General features: G+C 55.8%; 8 protein-coding genes across 8 annotated transcripts; 4 read left to right on the plus strand and 4 right to left on the minus strand.

Moving 5' to 3' along the window:
- The first annotated feature begins 26 nt into the window (after positions 1-26).
- L969DRAFT_89838 (uncharacterized protein) lies at positions 27-1,991 on the plus strand. Its single transcript, XM_014710380.1, has 2 exons — positions 27-1,414; positions 1,470-1,991. Exons 1-2 carry the CDS (start codon positions 75-77, stop codon positions 1,582-1,584), a joined length of 1,455 nt encoding a protein of 484 aa, XP_014565866.1. The 5' UTR covers positions 27-74; the 3' UTR covers positions 1,585-1,991.
- Positions 1,639-4,327, minus strand: L969DRAFT_89839 (uncharacterized protein). Its single transcript, XM_014710381.1, has 11 exons — positions 4,111-4,327; positions 3,919-4,056; positions 3,347-3,861; positions 3,160-3,298; positions 3,037-3,109; positions 2,863-2,983; positions 2,677-2,815; positions 2,363-2,628; positions 2,197-2,311; positions 2,055-2,148; positions 1,639-1,991 (listed from the first exon to the last, which is right to left on the minus strand). The coding sequence occupies exons 1-11, from the start codon at positions 4,113-4,115 to the stop codon at positions 1,740-1,742; spliced, it is 1,857 nt and encodes a 618-aa protein (XP_014565867.1). The 5' UTR covers positions 4,116-4,327; the 3' UTR covers positions 1,639-1,739.
- L969DRAFT_96371 (uncharacterized protein) lies at positions 4,231-6,322 on the plus strand (the record flags this gene model as incomplete). The annotated part of the gene is made up of 9 exons (XM_014710382.1): positions 4,231-4,541; positions 4,597-4,768; positions 4,824-5,017; positions 5,071-5,177; positions 5,231-5,319; positions 5,371-5,610; positions 5,659-5,796; positions 5,848-6,064; positions 6,117-6,322. 9 exons carry the CDS (start codon positions 4,231-4,233, stop codon positions 6,320-6,322), a joined length of 1,674 nt encoding a protein of 557 aa, XP_014565868.1.
- L969DRAFT_192498 (uncharacterized protein) lies at positions 6,088-7,347 on the minus strand. The gene is made up of 2 exons (XM_014710383.1): positions 6,273-7,347; positions 6,088-6,099 (listed from the first exon to the last, which is right to left on the minus strand). The coding sequence occupies exon 1, from the start codon at positions 6,987-6,989 to the stop codon at positions 6,375-6,377; it is 615 nt and encodes a 204-aa protein (XP_014565869.1). The 5' UTR covers positions 6,990-7,347; the 3' UTR covers positions 6,088-6,099; positions 6,273-6,374.
- On the plus strand, positions 7,296-8,386 carry L969DRAFT_19336 (carbohydrate esterase family 16 protein; the record flags this gene model as incomplete). Its single annotated transcript, XM_014710308.1, has 3 exons — positions 7,296-7,386; positions 7,443-7,850; positions 7,902-8,386. The coding sequence occupies 3 exons, from the start codon at positions 7,296-7,298 to the stop codon at positions 8,384-8,386; spliced, it is 984 nt and encodes a 327-aa protein (XP_014565794.1).
- A 38-nt stretch (positions 8,387-8,424) lies between these two features.
- L969DRAFT_96373 (uncharacterized protein) lies at positions 8,425-9,305 on the minus strand (the record flags this gene model as incomplete). Its single annotated transcript, XM_014710384.1, has 2 exons — positions 8,425-8,540; positions 8,585-9,305. 2 exons carry the CDS (start codon positions 9,303-9,305, stop codon positions 8,425-8,427), a joined length of 837 nt encoding a protein of 278 aa, XP_014565870.1.
- Positions 9,306-9,475: 170 nt separating this feature from the next.
- On the plus strand, positions 9,476-11,657 carry L969DRAFT_53374 (uncharacterized protein; the record flags this gene model as incomplete). Its single annotated transcript, XM_014710385.1, has 9 exons — positions 9,476-9,797; positions 9,848-9,879; positions 9,928-10,037; positions 10,093-10,134; positions 10,189-10,257; positions 10,307-10,320; positions 10,375-10,786; positions 10,841-11,085; positions 11,131-11,657. The coding sequence occupies 9 exons, from the start codon at positions 9,476-9,478 to the stop codon at positions 11,655-11,657; spliced, it is 1,773 nt and encodes a 590-aa protein (XP_014565871.1).
- A 30-nt stretch (positions 11,658-11,687) lies between these two features.
- Positions 11,688-12,432, minus strand: L969DRAFT_193346 (uncharacterized protein). Its single transcript, XM_014710386.1, has 3 exons — positions 12,099-12,432; positions 11,865-12,040; positions 11,688-11,816 (listed from the first exon to the last, which is right to left on the minus strand). Exons 1-3 carry the CDS (start codon positions 12,271-12,273, stop codon positions 11,718-11,720), a joined length of 450 nt encoding a protein of 149 aa, XP_014565872.1. The 5' UTR covers positions 12,274-12,432; the 3' UTR covers positions 11,688-11,717.
- Between the last annotated feature and the right edge of the window lie 338 nt (positions 12,433-12,770).

Consider the following 12,770-nt stretch of genomic DNA (forward strand, 5'->3'; position numbering starts at 1 on the left):
ACTTCGCGCGTTTTTCCAGCCAAGCCCGTCCTCGTCCAAGCAACAGCGCTCGTCGCCAAGCTGGACCCTCCCAGATGGCTCGAGTCGTCCCGACAGACGACGATCTGACCAGGCTGCAACGTCTGAGCCAGAAGATCTCCTCTCGTACTCTTCCTGTCGAGTTGCTCGGGGCCTGTTGGCCAGGTTACGACTACAGTCCGGTCCTGACCGCCTCTCGTCCGGTCCCTCCCAGGCCGCCCTCACCCGTCGAGAGCTTCGAATCCCGAGATACTTGGCACAGAGCCGAAGATGGTCTCCGTCCTCTGCCCCGACGACAAGTCCCTCCACCCCCGCCTGCACCTTTGCCAGCGCGACCCATCACGACGACGATCGTCCCAATCATGTCGATCAATCCCTATCGGACAGAGACCTTCTCGACACCTTCCTTTCTGAGCAGACCGGAGATCATCGAGATCACTCCCGGCGTAGAGGACGGTGAGATCGACGACGGTGAACCATTTGATGACGGTGAGCCAATCGACGAGACACCGCTCACGAGCAGGACACCCTCGCGTTCGCCAGAGCTACAGATCATCGAACCTACGACCGATGACCGTCCCAATAAGCATGCTAGTCCTCTCGTTCATCCCTCGCGTCTCAAATCCGTCGAAGCAAGCCCAACCGACTCGCAAAATCCTGCAGCCACTGACAATCCACACCCCAGGACATTGATAGAGCCACCGCCAGCATTCCCTTCTTCTGAGGTCATCTACCTGGACGATCTGGATGGAGACGAGCTGGACGGCGAAGAGGTCGTCGAGCTGGATGATTCCCTCGAACTCATCGAGCAATCTGCTCGAGGGGACATGGCATCAGCAGAGCCAGACCATGCGAACAGGGGCACTGTGCACGATCCAACATACGTAGCTACTCGTGCACTGCCTTCACCTGCCACAATGAGCTCAGTTGGCGCGCGCACGCCTACAGACGACGTTTCTCAACCTCAGATGACACTCGCCGCCAAGCCTCATCACGAGGCAGATTTAATCCAGCGTCTCTCGCCTCGCAGTCCGCCGAAGAAGCGCAGGCAGACCAGCACGCTCTCACAGAGCGGCAGTGACGATGAACCGGTCGCACTCGAGCCTGTACCGATGACGATCTCGCACGATGGTCTGAAGACGCCGGAACCGCAGCACGAGCCGCAGCTTCCCACGCCGGCCGATAGTCATCACGAGAACGAATTGATCTCTCGCATTGCGCCCATCAGTCCACCACGCAAACGTAGGCGCACGGATCTCACATCGGATAGCGATGGCGAGCCTCAATCGGAGAAAGTGGAGCGCAAGTCTCGCAAACCGGAAACGACTGCAAAAGGAACGCACGCGCATGAACACCCTATCGACGTACCGCGGAGCAGTCCGACCTCGCCAGCAAAGTGAGACGACAAGCATCATGCCGCGCTTGGTCAGGGCTGACAGCTAAGAGCACAGATCACGATCATTAGCAAGTTCTGCGGGCACATTGATCTCGAGGATCTTCGGAGGATCCCAGGGTCAGACTGGCGCTTCATCGCCGCCCCAAAACGAAGCCAGAGACGCAGCATAGATCGCACACCCCCTCGCAAGCGATAAGCTTTATGAATGAAATGTCCAAGCGCATGTTGTCACCATCAACGTCAGTCTGCATTTTGGTGTTACAAGCATACACTTGCGGTGAAATAGACTGTGCAGGACGAGTCAGATTACACCCTGAAAGCGCAGTCATCGACTGCTCTTCACGGCGTCAGCAAACAACATCTGACCGGAGGAAGCTGCAGGAGGCGTGAGAGCTTTTACTGAGCCAGGTGGGGCAGGATGATCACCGTTCGTCGAGATCTCGGTGAGCGGGGTAGCGGAGCCAGGAGGCAGCGCGGTCTCTGGCACGAATGCTTCTGTGGGCCTGAGCTTCTTCGAGGGTTTGTCGATGACTTGATTCGCAGGAGCGGGTGCGGCCGAATCTGGACTTGCTGCTAGCTGCAAAGCAAGAGTTGTTTCAGCCGTGCTATGCGAGCTGTAGGTCTGCTTGTGAAGACCGACCATTCCGTTCTTGTCACGCTTTGCGCCTTTACCGGCCGCTTTCGCAGGAGCAGGTCGAGGTCGATCACCAAACACAAAGTCCGGCAAGGCGATGCTGACAGGCAAATTGTCAGCCACGACTTGATCCGTTCGAGCGACCCACTTCTTCATGTAGCGCACGGTGATGCCCATCTCTGGCGTGTATTTCTCCCAACGCTTGACGAGCTTGGTGAATTCGCAAGTCGGGTAGGATAGATCCAGTTTCTTGCTTCCTGACCCTGATGATCGACGCTTGTCAGATACAAATCTTTCGATCGGAGTCGACTTGCCTTTGGGCCCTAGATCGATGGACAGGCCGATGTAGAAATTGGAAGTATGTAGCTTGACCGCGCCTTCGACATCCTTGATGTCGTCTTCTGTGCGAGCACTTATCTCTGGTGTAGACGCGCCGGACGCAACGAGCTTGACTTCTTCCTCTGTCTTGCAAGAGTAGGTCTTTTCAAACTCATCTACATAGATGTGAGCCAAAGTAACGCCTTCTGCGCCCTCGAGGTTCGCGCCGAGCGTTCGTAGCTTCGATTCGACCGTGCCGGACCTGCTCGTCGTGAGGCAGTGTACAAGCTCTGACTGTGTGAAGACGGACCACTTGAGCTGATTGTCCATATCTTGTGATGATGCTGTGATCTGAAGGTAATAGCGATACTTGTAGAAAAAGTCTGTAGGCTCAAAGAGCTCTGCCCATGTAGTCTGACCCACCGCAATACGATTGACAATATTCTCGCCTACCGTCGCAGGTCAGCTATGTATACAGCATGAGATCGAACCGCACCTCGCTCCCATTCTGCTTTGATGACGGCCATGCTGCTGTGCGAGATGTTGTGGGTCGAGCACATCGAGGGATATGCGGGCGTGATGACAGGCATCTTGTGCATGCGATCTGCAGAATTCACCTGCTTATGTGTGTCATGAGCCCTAGATGCAAGCCTTTGAGGAACAGACTTGCGTGTGGATTCCAGACGCGCACGTTGAGGGGACCTTGCTTTAACGGCGTGAGCAATACTGGCTCTGGCCATTGCCTGCGCAGAAAGGTCAGCAGACACTAAGATGGGGAACATCTAGCTCTTACCAAAGCAGAAAGATGTGGAAGAATCGGCTCAGGATACCGCCGGGGCATTCGTTCGGGTAGAGCTGACATATTCTTGCGACAAGCATCGCCCACGAGACCCCACCCGGGAAGCCGACGACGTTGGCGTATACAGCTCGACCTACGCCGGTTCATCAGCGTCGCAAAGGAACTCGGACAGATAGCCTACGTTTGGCCCAGTACTTGATCGCGCGCAGCGAGTCGCGAAAGACGGGAATGTTGGGGACGAGGCGGAGGATCTGATCTGTGACGCGCGAGCCGTTCAGAGAGCGGACATCGCGTTCGTCGAGCTGCTTGAGCAGGTTATCGTCGCCGAGCTCGAGATCGTCGGGCACGGTGGGTCGGTTGATGCGAGCAAAGGTGAGATCGATCTCGACATTGGTGAATTTGACCTTGATGAGGGGAACGTAAGCTTCCGGGATGTCGGTGATATCTCGAACGTCGTCTCTCTCGCGGAGCATGTCGAGGAAGATGGTGAAGAAGTCTGCCCGCTCGACGTAGACGGGCACGACACAGAGGGTGTCGATATCCGCGCCTGGACCGTGTACGCCGAGCCTGTAGGAGCCAAAGGTGAAGATCTTGCCGCCTGCCTCGTCGATCTCTGACTGACTCCGCCCTCTGAGCTGGCATGCTCTTCTCACAAACTCTTTGACCATGCCATCCAGCCTGCCCAAGACGCTTTCTCTGTCGGGCATGCCAGTCTGTCAGCTTGAGCAGAGCGTGTAGCTGGGTGTGATTGACCTTCTTCGCTCGCCTGCGTCAGTCTCAAAGAGATTGCGTGCTCGCATCTCTGCCATCAATGACTCTGTCATGCGCAACGAGTGAGGCTTGGGCGGGTCTGTCGTGACTGGCCTCGTCACGCCGAGGTAGTGAGGCTCCCTGTGCATCATGCTGTCAGATGATTACCTTGCGCTTGGCTGTGAACAGACTGACGACATGTTGACCGATCCGGGTGTCGTCGACTCGCAGCTGAGCCAGTCTGGCTGCTTATGGCTTCGACGACGACGACGACGACGACGCGCGCAAATCGGCAGAGGCAGACGAGCGACGACGATGGCGCTGCTCAGAACGGCCTGTCCCCTCACAAGTTGTCTAGCATTGGTCGCTCGACAGCGAGCTATAGCTCTGCCGAGAGCTCAGCGACGATGGCTGCTGCGACAGACACGCTCCCTCGCCACTGTTGCTCCCCACAGTCATCATCAAGTTCAGAGGTCCAAACGGTTCAAGGAGCTCAATGCGAGCGATGTCGAAGCCTTTCGATCCATGCTCTCCAAATCTGACTCGTCTGTCTTGACAACAATCGAAGCGAAAGGGGGCAAGACGCTCACTGCAGACGAGCTGACGCCGTTCAATCACGATTGGATGCGAGTCGCTCTATTGCTTGCTTTCTCTGCCTTTTGCTGAACTCGGACAAGGCAGGCAAAAGTACAAGGGCGATTCGAAGCTCGTCCTGAAGCCGAGAAGCACAGAAGAAGTCTCAAAGATATTGGCCTATTGCGTCAAGAACAAGATTGCAATGGTGCCTCAAGGTGGCAATACCGGCCTCGTCGGTGGATCAGTGCCCATCTGGGACGAAGTCGTCATCTCTCTCGTCTGTCTGATTGACCAAACGTCAGCAGCACAGCTGATCTTTCATTCTCTGACAGAGCGGCATGGATAATATAAGACACTTCGACCCGATCAGCGGCGTCATGACTGCAGATGCAGGCTGCATATTACAAGTGCTAGACGACCGTGCCGCCAAGGAGGGCTTCATGATGCCCCTCGACCTAGGCGCGAAAGGCTCGTGCCAGATCGGTGGCAACCTCGCAACGAATGCGGGCGGGCTCCGATTGCTCAGGTCAGTCTTGCCGCACCAGCTGCTGCTTGCAGTTGATGGGTAGGGTCTGACAGGTACGGGAATCTACACGGTAGCGTCCTCGGCCTAGAGGTCGTATTGCCGGACGAGCGTGGCACCGTACTCAAAGTAGGCATGGGCGGTCTCAGAAAGGACAACACTGGTACGTCATCGCGTGCTCAGACAGCAGGATCGTGCCTGAGTGCTCGTCAGCAGGCTACGATCTCAAGCAGCTTTTCATTGGTTCAGAAGGCACTCTCGGCCTGATCACCGCCGTCAGCATCCTTACTCCCAAACGGCCTGCAGTAGGTGCCATCGCTGTCAACATAGAGATCACGAGCTGAATGTACTATCAGTCTGTCAACGTAGCGATGCTAGCATTGTCATCATACGAAGCCGTCCAAAAGGTCTACATAGAAACACGATCTCATCTCGCAGAGATCCTGTCAGCATTCGAGTTTGTCGACCAAGAAGCGTTTGAGCTCGTTCTCTCGCACACCGGCACAAAGCGGCCTTTCGAGGGCGGCAAGCCAGACGCTAGACAGTTTTACGTACTCATCGAGACGAGTGGCAGCAAGAAAGAACATGACGATGAGGTAGGTCACTTGTCAGGATGAAGAACCCCCCGCTCATGTGAGCTGCAGAAACTCACGGGATTGTTGGAAGATCTCATGGAAAAGGAGATCATCGTCGACGGCGTACTGGCACAAGACGAAACACAGCTGCAAAGTCTATGGAGCTTACGCGAATCGATTCCCGAAGCAGCAGGCAAGCTCGGCAAGGCAAGTTCTGTATGCAATCTGGGCGTATCGAGCTGACTGGTGCTCGTCCAGACGTACAAATTTGACGTGTCGATGCCAGTTTCAGAGATGTACGGACTCGTCGAAGCGACTCGACAACGCTTCAAAGATCAAGGCATGGCGGACGAGATTCGGGAAGTCGTCGGGTATGGTCACATAGGCGATGGCAACCTACATCTCAACGTCGTTGCAAAGCGCTTTGACCAGTCGATAGAGGACGTCCTCGAGCCTTGGGTATTCGAATACGTCTGTAAGTCGTCTCCATGTCTCTGGCTAGCGCCGTGGCTGATGCGATGCATCAGCTCAACGTAATGGCTCCATCTCGGCAGAGCACGGCTTAGGCCAGCAAAAGGCGCCTTTCGTGGGCTACTCGCAAGCGCCAGAGTCTATTGCGACCATGCGAGCGATCAAGGCGCTCTTCGACAAGCAAGGCTTGCTGCAGCCTAGCAAGTACTTACCGGCTGCAGACGAAGGCGTCGAAGCCTCGTCAGAGGCGTTTAAGCAATAGTGTGCTGTCGTGACCTTGTTGTTGGTTGAATCGTGGCTTGCAGCTTGCATTGCTAGCGTACAGTGTCGATGAAGCCCACGAGGAGCCACCGTTCGCCAGAGGTAATCGGCAAGCCTTCGTGCAGGAGCTTGGCGTCATGCAAGAGTGCGCTGCCTTGGCTTGGCTGGAAGGTTTGGTTCAATTCGCTAAAATGTGTGCCTCCACCGATGAAGGAATTAGACTCGTTCAACAAGAGCGAGAAAGACAAGAGGCAGCCGTCTCTATGCTCCTGCAAGCCTGCTTGTGCGCCAGCTGCGTCATAGCGAGCAACGAAGAGATCTTTTGTGAACAGTTGCAGATCACTGCCGGTCCGGCGAAGAAGCTCTGGCACTATGCGGTCTCTCACATAATGTTCGATGATGTGGGCATTAGGCAGATCTGCGACCGCCACGTCTGTCGTTCGAAATGCTTCGTGGCGCTTCGTCGACCAAGCGTTGGCGCCAACATAGCTTGAAACAATTGCGATGATTTCTCCACACTCGGAGATCGTGAGCAGACGATCGACGATGCATGGACAGAGCCTTTCGGTTGGCTTGCCCGATAGGAGATAGGCCTGACGAGCCTGGGCTGATGTGCGCTGACCGGGCTGTGGCAGCGATGCCAGCTTCTTGGCTCGCTGATCTTCCATACAAGTCGATTTTTACTCCGAGCTGGCCTGCATGGCTCGCGTGGGATTGGAGAAGAAGCGAAGATCTGGTCTAAACTCTAGTTTGAGCGTGGCTTGCAGCTGCGCGATCGACATAGTAAAACTATTGACACCTTCCTAATGCGCAAATCCCTGCAAGTCTGGCTCGGTTCGCGAGACTTCATTAAGCATGCAGGACCGGCTCGTTGGCTCATCATGCGTTTCGACCGCTCGCCATCGCGTTGGGGCGAGCTTCATAAGAGCTCCTGAGCAGAGTGTCCGGTCCACGTACAACCAACATCGGCAGACATGACTACACAAAGCAGACGATCCTTCAGGAGCGAGTCCGGCTTGCCCTTTCAGCGTATCGTCGTCTTTGGTGATTCTCTCAGCGATTCTGGTCAGTCGTGATTTGTGCGAACGAGAGCGTCAAGAGCTCATCAGGCTGGCATACAGGAAACACGCACAAGCTCACCAAGGGCGAATGGCCAAAGGACGAGCGATACTACAAGGGTGCGTTCAGCAACGGCAAAGTATGGCCGCTCCTCCTCGGCGAGCGTTTCGGCATCGAAGTCGAGAACAGAGCGTTCGGCGGGGCGACGGCAGACAACAAGCTCGTCCAAGGCAAGACGGGCTACTACACCGACATCCCTGTGCCTGCGCTGGCAGATCAGGTCGACACCTACCTCGCCTCGTCAAAGTCGCATCTCTTGCATGCTTACCCTCGAGCTGGTGCTGCACCCAAGGGCGAGACCCTCTTCTCCATCTGGGTCGGCGGCAACGATGGATTCCTGCAGCCAGAGATTGGCGGCGCGACCATCTTCAAGGCCATCGAGCGCTCCATCATGAAGCTCTATCGTGCTGGTCGGTCTGATACATTTTACGCGCAAGTGACAGCAGCTGATGATAGCGCAGGTGGTCGTCACTTCCTGCTCTCGACTCAATCAGACGGCAGTCCCTACTCGGCAGCCTACAATCGGCAGCTCGCAGAGAGCATGCACAAGCTCACGGATACCCTCGGCAACATACACTTCGCGGTGGCAGACAATGCCTCCCTGCTGGCTGACATTGTCGGCGATCTAGGCAAGTATGGCTTCGACTCGCTCTCTCCTTGCATCACGGGCATCTACGAGAACGAGAGCTACAACCCGGCAGCAGTCGAGGGTGCCAACATGGTTCTCGAGCAGAGCCAGGCACTCCAGCGGACTGCAAGTACTTGTGTCGCCCATCCGGAGAGACACGTCTTCTGGGACATCTTCCACCCGTCTGCGAGGCTGCATCAAGTTCTCGCAGACAACACTTGTGCTGTCGTCCTCAAGCGCTGGGGTGTCGCCAGCGTCAAGCCCAGCCAGTCTGCTCTCTCGCCGGTCGGAGAGCCCCTTCCCATCTTTGACTTGTAGAGGCAGCATCACATCAATATCGTACCATCGCATCAATATCACATCAATACAACAACATTGACAGCACTTGCACTTAGACAGAGGGGGATTCCGTATAGCGTGTATGATACCATTAATGAATATCGATCATGTCGTTGCAACCCGTTCAGCGTGCCTCATACCATGCGAGCTCTCTTCCACCCGTGCCCATCGTGTGACGCATGCCTAGTCGCGGCGGATCATCGATCAGTGACTGTGCGAGCTCGACAGCGATGCCTTCGAGATCACGACTGTCTCTGAACTTGACCTGCACGATGCGCTTGGGCTTGATGTCGGGTCGTCTGCCTTTGGCCGGACCACCAACAGGCAAGGTCAAGACGGCATCCCGTCGGCTGAGCCTAATACTGATATCTCTCCCTTGCAATTCGCCAAGCTGAGGATCGACAAGCTCGTCAAGAGCAGCTGCCGTCAGATCCTCGAGTCGCGCTCGCGGCTGATCGACACTGAACAGATCGTTCTCCTTGAAGTTCCTCTCGCCGTGGAGCTCAGACTCTGTCCTGAGCGCATTGATCCTGACCATGAGGACAGCATACTGATCGAGCACCTGCGTCTCTCGATGGCGTGGCGGGATCGCGATGGCCTCTACCAAATCTGTAGAGTGCATTGGCCCGACATCGTACGCTTGATCGAGCGGGTCAGAGGAGAGACCGGGTTGTACTTTGTCAGCGTAGCTACTGACGAAGCGTTGACGGAGGAGATGGCTAGCGAAGAGCCAGAGCAGTCGGCAACTTGGACGGACAGACTCGGCAAGCGTGCGCGATGACAAGCAGGCGAGACTGCGCAAGATCAGGTCGTGGGGTAGGTCTAGTAGCTGTAGTCTCCGACTGCGAGCGTGTGCTGTGGCCGTCGCTTCGTAGGCAGGTGGTGGGAGGCCGTTCATCGTCGAGGTTGTCACTCCACCGGGGCACAAGCGCATAGCGGTGACGCTGTTCGCTCGCTCAGCCGAAATTCGCTGGTCCTTGCTCTTCACGAAGCTGCTGCACGCCAGTCGAGCGGCGTGAGATCACCTCGGACGAAGCATACTGAGCACGGCGAGACTGCTCGCTAGGCATGACAAGATCGCCTCGCTCTCGACTATATCCACCTCGAGCTGCATCATCGGCTGCTCTGCTCGGTCATGGCGCACGATCAGGACACGTCAGGAGCACGCAGCTAGCGCTCGGCAAGTTGCTCGTGCTCCTCACTACGGCGGTACCGCACGTCTTGGCTGTGCCTCTTTCAAGCTACAGGGGCAATGTCATGCTTGATATACTCGCTCATACATCAAAGAAAGACGATCCCGATGCACCTGATGTGACGCCAGGCTCGCCCGAGTTCTGGATGAAGCTCGGCCTCATCGTCGTGCTCGTCCTCCTCGGCGGAATCTTTGCAGGTACATCCCAAGCTTGACAAACGCGCTTTGTCGCTCACTTGGGTCTGCAGGCTTGACGCTCGGTCTCATGGGTCTCGACATGGTCAGCACATCGCCTTGCTGACATGTTCACACTGATCGAGGTACACAGGTCAACCTGCAAGTCATGTCGACGTCTGGCAGCGAACAAGAACGTGATCAAGCCACCAAAGTTCTCAAGCTGCTCAATCGCGGCAGACATTGGGTTCTCGTCGTCCTATTGTCAGCTGAGCACGTATCAGCTATATGCTAAGCTGACGTCAGTTTGATCTGGCAGACTTTCAAACGTCGTCGTCAACGAATCTTTGCCCATCTTCCTGTGAGCAAGACACGAGCTATGCATAGCACTCTGAGCTGACAGATCGACACGCAGTGACTCAGTCCTGGGCGGCGGCGTCGGTGCCGTTGTTGCATCAACTGCACTCGTTGTCATCTTCGGAGAGTACGTCCTTCGCTACCTCTTCAAGACACACGCTGATACAAGGTGATAGGATTATCCCGCAATGTGTGTATATCGCATGATGACGAGCCCAAGCTGATAGTCGTTCACCCACTCCAGCCATTTGCGTGCGATATGGTCTCTCGATTGGCGCTCGCTGCTGTCCCTTTGTGCTGATGTTGATGTATGTCGAGTTTCCCATCGCCTACCCCATCGCCAAGCTGCTCGACTATCTGCTCGGCGAGGATCACGGCACGACCTACCGCAAAGCAGAGCTCAAGACATTCGTCGGCCTGCACCGTCATCTAGGCTCGGACAATCTGGACGAGGATGAAGTGACGATCATCAGCAGTGTGCTCGAGTTGTCCGAGAAGACGGTAGAAGAGATCATGACGCCGATCGATGATGTCTTCTCGCTCGCTGCTGATCAGATTCTGGACGAAACGACTGTTAAGGAGATCCTCGATGCTGGCTATTCGCGTGTACCCGTGCACGAGACCGGCCACAAGGGCAACTTCCTCGGTATGCTTCTGTATGTCGCGCTACTCTAGCATCAGCTCAGAGCTGACCGTCACGAGGCCGGCAGTATCAAAAAGCTCATTACATACGATCCGGAAGATGCCTTTCCGGCGAGCGCGTTCCAGTTGTCAGCTTTACCAGAGACGGGCACAGATATGTCATGCCTGGAAGCGCTCAACTTTTTCCAGCAAGGCCGATCTCACATTCTGCTCGTTTCGAGTACGCCAGGCGAAAACGGTGGCGCGATGGGAGTTGTCAGTCTGGAAGATGTCATTGAGGAGATGATTGGCGAAGAGATCATTGACGAAACAGGTCAGTGACTGTCGGTCCCCGTGTGCATCCAAGCTGACAGGCAAGCAGATGTCTTTGTGGACGTTCACAACAAGATCAAAGTCATTCGCAAGGGCCCACAAGGCTCTGCAAGGGGCAAAGGACTCACGCCCCTCCTTCGCGGCGTCATCGAGCGCAGGAAGGCGGGCAGACCGAACGCCGAAGAGTCCTCCACAACATCGCCACGAAGGAACATCGTTCCCGAATCGCGACCTCAGACACCCATGGCAGTCTCTGATAATCCTTCGTTGACGCTCTCGCCTAGCAATGCAGCTTATGGTACCATCTCGAAGGCAGACAAGGATGCACCAGAGAACGGACCGACCGCTCGCGCATTTCAAAAAGTCAAGCTAAAGGGGGGCGAGCCTGCTCCGCGCAAAGTCGACGTGCTCAAAGACAGGGTACGCAACGGTGCTGTCGAATCCTCGACGACAAGTCGAAGGACGTCTTTTACAAGCGATATCAGGGAGGAAGAAGAGCCTGCGCAGTCGCCCGTTGCGCCCGGCTCAAAAGTTGCAGGCACGGAAAATGAGCCCTTGCTGCGAAAGCAATGAGACTCTTAGCAGCAGCATCTCGCACACTTTGTATACGCAATGCACCATGCATATATGCTTCTACATACTGCAAGCCTTTGCGAGGATATCGAGCGAGACCGTGCGTTGTTGGACTTTGCCCAATCGAATCGCAATCATGGCCGCTAGCACATGCTTGCACTACACAGCGTCAGAGGAGAAAGGCATACCTGATGCTCAAGAACTCACAAACGGATGGCTGGCTTGTAGCAAGCAGACTTGGGCGAACGCAGGACAGGGGCAGAATGGGCGCAGAGAGCTCTTCTCGCCCGAGTCCGTCAAGCCTGGAGTGATCGTGTACGAGCTCGACGATCCGGCAACGACGTAGGCAGAGCGTTCGCTATTCTCGAGCGACGCTTTGCACACTGTCCTCATCACATGAGCCGGCGAGCGATTTAGGCAGATTCAGGAGCCCCAACTTGCCATCGCCATGGTCTACGAGCTCGAGAGCGCCCATGAGGACATTGTCACTGCCGCAGAGTAGCGCGAGCTGCCTGACATTTGCCTCTGTCAACCTGCCCTTGTGGTCACTGCCTAGTTGGGCCACGACGGCGGCGAATGCATCGTCGAGAGCTGATAGCGCTGTCGTGCTTCCCATATGCCATACGCGACCATTGATCTGATCTAGGTGCTACAAGCTCGGGACGAGGGAATGTTGGTACGAGCTGGAGCTGGATGAAGGGCCCAGCAATGGCCTCGCTTGCTGTCGATGACGTCGTCAATTGGCAGAGCTCGGTACGACCCGTACGACGCGAGCGCGACAGCCACGCTTGCGTCGCTTCTGTGCGACACTGCATGGCTCGCTGTCCTTTCATATCTCGGTGGACTCCCTTCTCGATCTTCAAGAACTTCTCCCTGTCTTTCGAAGAAAGCCGTCGGATCTGCCTGACGTCTGCACCATGATCGACCATGACCTCTCAAATCAGGACAACTTTGCGGAAGCTCCGTCAGCTGGTTCCGGCGTTATCCTTTAGCTTCGATAAGCTCAGCTTAAACACTGTCTGAGATCAGCCGCCATCAAGCCCGTCACATCAGCGCGGTCAAATGATTAGTAGGAGCATCTGCTTGTTACCAGCTCATCATGCCTAGCTGCAC

This window comes from Mixia osmundae (assembly GCF_000708205.1).
Source record: "Mixia osmundae IAM 14324 unplaced genomic scaffold scaffold_10, whole genome shotgun sequence".
In the NCBI taxonomy this organism is placed as follows: domain Eukaryota; kingdom Fungi; phylum Basidiomycota; class Mixiomycetes; order Mixiales; family Mixiaceae; genus Mixia; species Mixia osmundae.

Coding starts and splice junctions, on each gene's coding strand:
- L969DRAFT_193346 (XM_014710386.1), bottom strand. CDS start 12,273: ATGGGAAGCACGACAGCGCTATCAGCTCTCGACGATGCATTCGCCGCC. Junction 12,041..12,098: donor GCTCGTAGACCATGGCGATG/GCAAGTTGGGGC, acceptor TGATGAGGACAG/TGTGCAAAGCGTCGCTCGAG. Junction 11,817..11,864: donor TACAAGCCAGCCATCCGTTT/GTGAGTTCTTGA, acceptor GACGCTGTGTAG/TGCAAGCATGTGCTAGCGGC.
- L969DRAFT_89838 (XM_014710380.1), top strand. CDS start 75: ATGGCTCGAGTCGTCCCGACAGACGACGATCTGACCAGGCTGCAACGT. Junction 1,415..1,469: donor AGTCCGACCTCGCCAGCAAA/GTGAGACGACAA, acceptor CTAAGAGCACAG/ATCACGATCATTAGCAAGTT.
- L969DRAFT_192498 (XM_014710383.1), bottom strand. CDS start 6,989: ATGGAAGATCAGCGAGCCAAGAAGCTGGCATCGCTGCCACAGCCCGGT.
- L969DRAFT_89839 (XM_014710381.1), bottom strand. Junction 2,629..2,676: donor ATGGACAATCAGCTCAAGTG/GTCCGTCTTCAC, acceptor CACGACGAGCAG/GTCCGGCACGGTCGAATCGA. Junction 2,149..2,196: donor ACCGTGCGCTACATGAAGAA/GTGGGTCGCTCG, acceptor TTTGCCTGTCAG/CATCGCCTTGCCGGACTTTG.